This window comes from Helianthus annuus, chromosome 13 (assembly GCF_002127325.2).
Source record: "Helianthus annuus cultivar XRQ/B chromosome 13, HanXRQr2.0-SUNRISE, whole genome shotgun sequence".
Lineage (NCBI taxonomy): Eukaryota > Viridiplantae > Streptophyta > Magnoliopsida > Asterales > Asteraceae > Helianthus > Helianthus annuus.
In genome coordinates, this window is record NC_035445.2 from 130067363 (window position 1) to 130073537 (window position 6175).

The following is a 6175-nucleotide window of genomic DNA, read 5'->3' on the forward strand; positions in this document are numbered from 1 at the left end:
GAACCACCCTACAGGCCTACACCATTAATAACATATCGCAACAATGATGTGTCCTTGTCATAAATGCCCACCTAACATCTGTAGCGTTGCAGGTGATGATCTTACGAGGGATCGATAACTCAAATAACCAACTTGCAAGTAGGAAGAAGTGTGACTCTTAGGCCACACTGGGCGGATACCTTATTTTCCGTGATACAATAGTATCACTCGTGGAACACCGCCGCCTCCACTTCCATAACGAGTGATAGAGTATAACTCTTTATATATATCACGCGTTGAAGATATTGGGTGATGAATGTGTATCTTGTACATTGTGCATTAATACTTGTACGTTGAAATCCCATCACTAGTGATACCACCCCTACTACATTTCTATCACTAGTGATAGAATATGGCCCTCACTATCTGCACACCGAGTCTGCCTATCTGCACACTTAGGGTTTGCATACACTGCGTATTGACCAATACGCAGCATATAGGTTACCACAATACGCTGCGTATTGACCTCTACGCAGCGTATGTAAGGGGTAGGTACACGACCAGACAGTCAAACCTAGTACCATGTCAAATCAGTCTGACATACGCTGCGTAGAGACCTATACGCTGCGTATACTGCAAACCCTATACGCTGCGTAGAGACCTCTACGCAGCGTATGTCAGACTGATTTGACAATGATACGATGTTGTCCAGGCACGTGAATAAAGCGATATGGGGAGTAGAGATCAATACGCTGCCTATTTGAGTAAATTTCAAAGTCTATTTAGCTCTGCTTTCTTTTCATCATTCGAACAAGCCACACTTACTTCTTCTTCTTCTATGTTTCATAGTCTTCTTCAGTAGAGAATTTACACCCCAAACCAAAATTATTTGTTCTGTTTTTTGTTCAATCTTGTTAAAATGTCATCATTTTGGAAGGATAATTATTTTGGTAATCGCTATTCTAACGACACATGGGGATCAAATGCTGCCAATGAGGAGGAGGAGGTTATGTCTGAAGTCCCTGTTGATCAAAAACCACAGTTGCCAGACTTGAACAAGACTCCCACTCCACTTGTTGATGAACCAAATTACCCGGCACATCAAGTGTATCAAGATTACGGATACGGGTATGAATCTCCGTACGTGCAGCAAAGTGGATACGGTGCTGAGAATGCACCTGTTGATGTACCATATTACCTGACGCAGCAATCGTATCCGGGTTACGGGGTATACGGGGATGAAGGTGGATACGGAAGTTACAGTGGATACGGCGGTGAAGGTGGATACGGGGGTGAAGATGGTTGCAGTGGATACGGGGGTGAAGGTGGATACATTGGATACGATAGATATGGGGGTGAAGGTGGTTACAGTGGATACGGGGGCTACGGTGGATACAATGCATACGATAGATCTGGGGATGAAGGTGGATACGGTGGATACGAAGAACATGGTGGATATGGTTATGAGCCCCATAACACATCACTTTATGAACCATCTACCCCGGGCAATCCATTTCAAGTAAATGAGGTATCACATTAAAATAATTATTGTTATTATTATTATTATAATTATAATTGTTATTATTATTATTATTGTTAAAATATTATTATTATTATTATTATTATTATTATTATTGTTATTATTATTATTATTGTTAAAAATATTATAATTATAATTATAATTATTATTATTATTATTATTATTATTATTATTAAAAATTTTATTCATTTTATAATAATAATCTAGTTAGTCTAGTTAACACAAATAATTATAAGATTTAGTAAATAAACAAGTTAAGAAAGTTAAGTTAATAAACTATTTATTTTTCTTTTCTAAATAAATAAACTAATAAAAAATATTTTAAATAAATTAGTATTGTAAATAAATAAAAGAATCATGAAATTGATTTTTAGTTAAAATGGTTAGTTTAAACCTAACTTAGTTAGTTAAATCATAGTTATATCCTAACTAGGTTAGCATTTAATACAAGGGACCACTAACTTAGTTAGAGAACTCAGTTAGTCCAGTTAAGTGCCAAAAACAATAAAAAGGGGGGTTCCTCTTTAAGGAACCGGCCCCTAACCGGTTTCGAACTCACGACCTCTCGTACACAAAGTTTTGAAAATTAACAAAAATAGTCCTTGAATTTTCGAAAATTAACAAAAATAGTCCCTGAATTTTCGAAAATTGACAAAATAGTCCCTGAAGTTTTGAAAATTGACAAAAATGGTCCCTGAAGTTTTGAAAATTGACAAAAATGGTCCCTGAAGTTTCGAAAATTGACAAAAATAGTCCCTGAAGTTTCGAAAATTGACCAAAATAGTCCCTGAAGTTTCGAAAATTGCCACAAATGGTCCCTGAAGTTTCGAAAATTGTCACAAATGGTCCCTGTACTGTGCAGTTAAGTATGCTAACTGAGTTAGTGTTTAAAGAAGAAATCTTTATATGAAAGTTAACCTTGTTAAACCATTCTGTTAAAATAGTTTCAATAAGGACCATATTAGTACCTGAAGTATGAGTTTCAATTATATTATTATTATTATTATTATTATTATTATTATTGTTATTATTATTATTATTATTGTCTTTTTGACACAAATGGTCCCTGAAGTTTCGATAACCATATTAGTACCTGAAGTATGAGTTTCAATTATATTATTATTATTATTATTATTATTATTATTATTATTATTATTATTATTATTATTATTATTATTATTATTATTATATTATTATTATTATTATTATTATTATTAACGTTACGTTTTTTAGCGTTTCATGTCTCTAACTGATTTGAAGAATTGGGTACAAGAAACGGGAAAGGAGTATGGTTACGTAATTGTTACCCGCCGATCAAAAAATATTGGCGGTACTACTGGGATGGTATGGCTTGTGTGCGACCGTAGTGGTGAACACCGTAGTAAAGCAACAGTTAGGAAAGCTGGTAGCAAAAAAATCGGCTGCCCATTTTCGTTACTCGCCATCCCGGACGTGACGAATGACACGTGGGAGTTAAAAGTGGACTGTGCGAACCATAACCACGAACCTACGACGAGTCTGTTGGGCCACGCTTTTGTGCGAAGATTTACTAAAGCCGAATACAAGCTAGTGGAGCAGCTAACTGCTCAAAACATGGAGCCACGTATCATATTTCAAACCCTAAGAAAGCAGTTCCCCGACAGCCTGCACGTTCAGAAAGACGTGCAAAATGCGGTACAAAAAATTAGAGCGACAATAATGGACGGAAAGAATCCTATTCAGGCACTGGAAAGCCTGCTGCATGACCGCCGATTCATTTACGACACCCGACAGGATCCCAAAACAGATGTCGTAACAGAGATTTTCCTTGTTCATCCTTATTCAATCACTATGTGGCGTGCATTCCCGCACGTGATGTTGATCGACGCGACCTACAAAACAAACCTCTACAACATGCCATTTGTCCAGGTTGTGGGTATGACGTCGACTGGGAAGTCTTTTTGTATCGCATATGCCGTTATTTGTAAAGAACGAAGGGGTAACTACGTGTGGGTGCTTGAGCGGATCAAGTCAATATTGCATGAATGTATGATGCCGCGTGTGATAGTCACGGATAGGGAGCTTGCCCTAATTAACGCGTGTTCTAAAGTATTCCCGAACGCAACCAGGCTTCTATGCCACTTTCACATCCAACAAAATATAGCTAGAAAGTGCAAGAAAGGGTTCGATAAAGAAGATTGGGGGAAATTTATGTCGTACTGGCGGACATTGTGCGAATCTTCATCAGAGCCCATGTACAAGTACAACTTGGAGAAAATGTATAACCGACTCGTGGTTGCCAACCGAGAAAGTAAGTGTTCCTTCAACAAACGACTCACCCAATCTATTATATTTCACACACGCTTTTACATTTCATTATTTTATTTTTGCAGGTGTCTATAATTACGTCTACGAAAACTGGCTCAAAGACTATAAAGAAATGTTCGTTTATGCGTGGACCGATAAGTGTCGCAACTTTGGTCAGCGCACCACCAACAGAGTTGAGAGCCAGCACGCAAATTTAAAAAGATACATTACGCGCAAGAGTTCATTGGAGCGAATAGCAAGATGCATCATTGATATAGTTGAAACTCAGTACGATGAAATACAAAAAAGTTTCACTGAGAGTATCGAAAAAACGATGAACCACCACAGACACCGAATGTTGGACAACCTACGTGGAAAGGTTTCCCATGAAGCACTTGATTTGCTGGAAAAAGAGCTACTGAGGAACATGGATGTGTTGCGGAAACTTAACGCATCATGTGGTTGCCATATGTGGCTTAGCAAAGGATTGCCGTGTGCTTGTAGGCTGGAAAACTACAAACGTACAGGTAAAAAATATTAAAACCACAAACCTTTTGTTATTTTGTACGATTTAGCTGTTTCTCAGACCGTATTAACTTAACTGTGCAGGGCGTATAATACAACTCGACGAGATAGATGTATTCTGGCGTAAGCTTGACTTGCTCCCGTGTAAACTGGTAGACGAGGAGGTCGATATTGTAGCAGAGCTCAATAATGTGCGGCAACATTTAGAGGCGCAGTCCCCCGTTCAGCAAAAGAGTATGCTTTCAAAGATAAAAGCGGTCTTCACCCCGAAATCGTCAACCAAGAAACCACCGATCGTCCAACAAAATACTCGCGGTCGGCCTACATCAAAGAAAGTACAAGAAAGGCTAGATGAAGCTGCGAGGTTAGACGAAGCTGCGAGATACAGCTCCTATGGCGAGGACAGCAACGTAATTACCGCTTCCCCCAAACATAGGTACGATTTACCCCGACACAGCTCATACGTACCGTCAGAGGGCTCTCGTGGAACTGGTTCGTTTGTGAAGTCTGAAAAACCTAAAATGCAACCAAACAGTTCAACAAGTTCTAAAAAGAAGGAGACGCGGGATGATAAGGTTTTTCCATTAATAAAGGGGGACGAGCACTTGTTATGCATTAAGAGGTTTAAGAATCAAATTCCATCAGAGTTTCGCTCTTACATATCGCGTATACAAGATGTGACCCCAGACGGTCATTGTGGGTACAGGTCTGTGGCTGTCGGGTTAGGTTTTACGGAACACGCATGGCCCAATATTCGAAGAGATTTACTACTGGAGATTGACCATAACAAACCGCGTTGGAAGCATGTATTCGAAACATATAACGAAGGAGACTTTAAACGAATACGTAAGAGCATCGAATGGCATTCAGTGAAAGGGTGCGATGAAAGTCACTGGATGGAAATGCCCCAGGTAGGGCTTCTCGTAGCGCAAAGGTATAATATTGTCCTCCACGTGCTAAGCATTGAATGGAGCTCTACCATCTTCCCATTAACGGATGCCCCACTAGATCCACGACCTCAAGCGATAACGCTTGTACATGTTCACGGGGGACACTTCATACATGCTAAGTTGGAAGGAGACTACCCCATGCCTTTAGTGAACCCGTTGTGGTCGGCACATCGATCAATAGCTGCGAAACGGTGGGAAGAAATGTATAGACCGCGGTTAGAGCACTACTACGAGTTAATGCATCCTAAATCAGACCGAGACAAAGACAGAGAACCGAGTATAAATGAAATCGAAGATTAACTGGAAACTTGTATTTTTGTAAATTGTAGAAATTTTTTAATTTATAAAGTTTGTATCATTTTTAACTTTTTATAATTTATTCATAATTTTTGTATTATTTATCAAAGGAAAACACAAAAAAAATTAAAAAAATGGAACTTTATATACGCTGCGTAGGGATCCCTACGCAGCGTATGTAGTGCAAAGGACAATAAAGCCCCTGTTTTTGGCTCCGTATTGCCTCAACATAAGGGCAAAAGAGTAAAATGAGCATTGTCAAAAGCAGCGTATGGATCCATACGCTGCGTATGTCAAAGGCGGACAATTTCCCCCCAAACCAAAATTTCAAAACCTTTACATGTTAAACTACTATTTTGCCCTTGTGTTTGGGGCAATACGAGGCTAGCTGTAAGGGTCAAAATGTCATTTTACAACTTTTTCTACGCTACGTATGGATCTCTACGGAGCCTTTGTTTCAGGATAATAATAATAATAATAATAATAACAATAATAATAATAATAACAATAATAATAATAATAATAATAGCACATGGCAGCGTAGAGATCCATATGCCGCTCCTTGGCCTTCGTAAATGACTTTTGTACCCTTATTGTC

At 38.6% G+C, this 6175-nt stretch overlaps 1 protein-coding gene across 1 annotated transcript; it reads left to right on the forward strand.

The window, feature by feature from the left end:
• Nucleotides 1-898: 898 nt before the first annotated feature.
• Nucleotides 899-5580, forward strand: LOC110901723. The gene is made up of 5 exons (XM_035982358.1): nt 899-985; nt 1130-1507; nt 2780-3809; nt 3892-4332; nt 4415-5580. The coding sequence occupies exons 1-5, from the start codon at nt 899-901 to the stop codon at nt 5578-5580; spliced, it is 3102 nt and encodes a 1033-aa protein (XP_035838251.1).
• The last annotated feature ends 595 nt before the right edge of the window (nt 5581-6175 follow it).

Coding starts and splice junctions, on each gene's coding strand:
- LOC110901723 (XM_035982358.1), top strand. CDS start 899: ATGTCATCATTTTGGAAGGATAATTATTTTGGTAATCGCTATTCTAAC. Junction 3,810..3,891: donor CGTGGTTGCCAACCGAGAAA/GTAAGTGTTCCT, acceptor TTATTTTTGCAG/GTGTCTATAATTACGTCTAC. Junction 4,333..4,414: donor GGAAAACTACAAACGTACAG/GTAAAAAATATT, acceptor TTAACTGTGCAG/GGCGTATAATACAACTCGAC.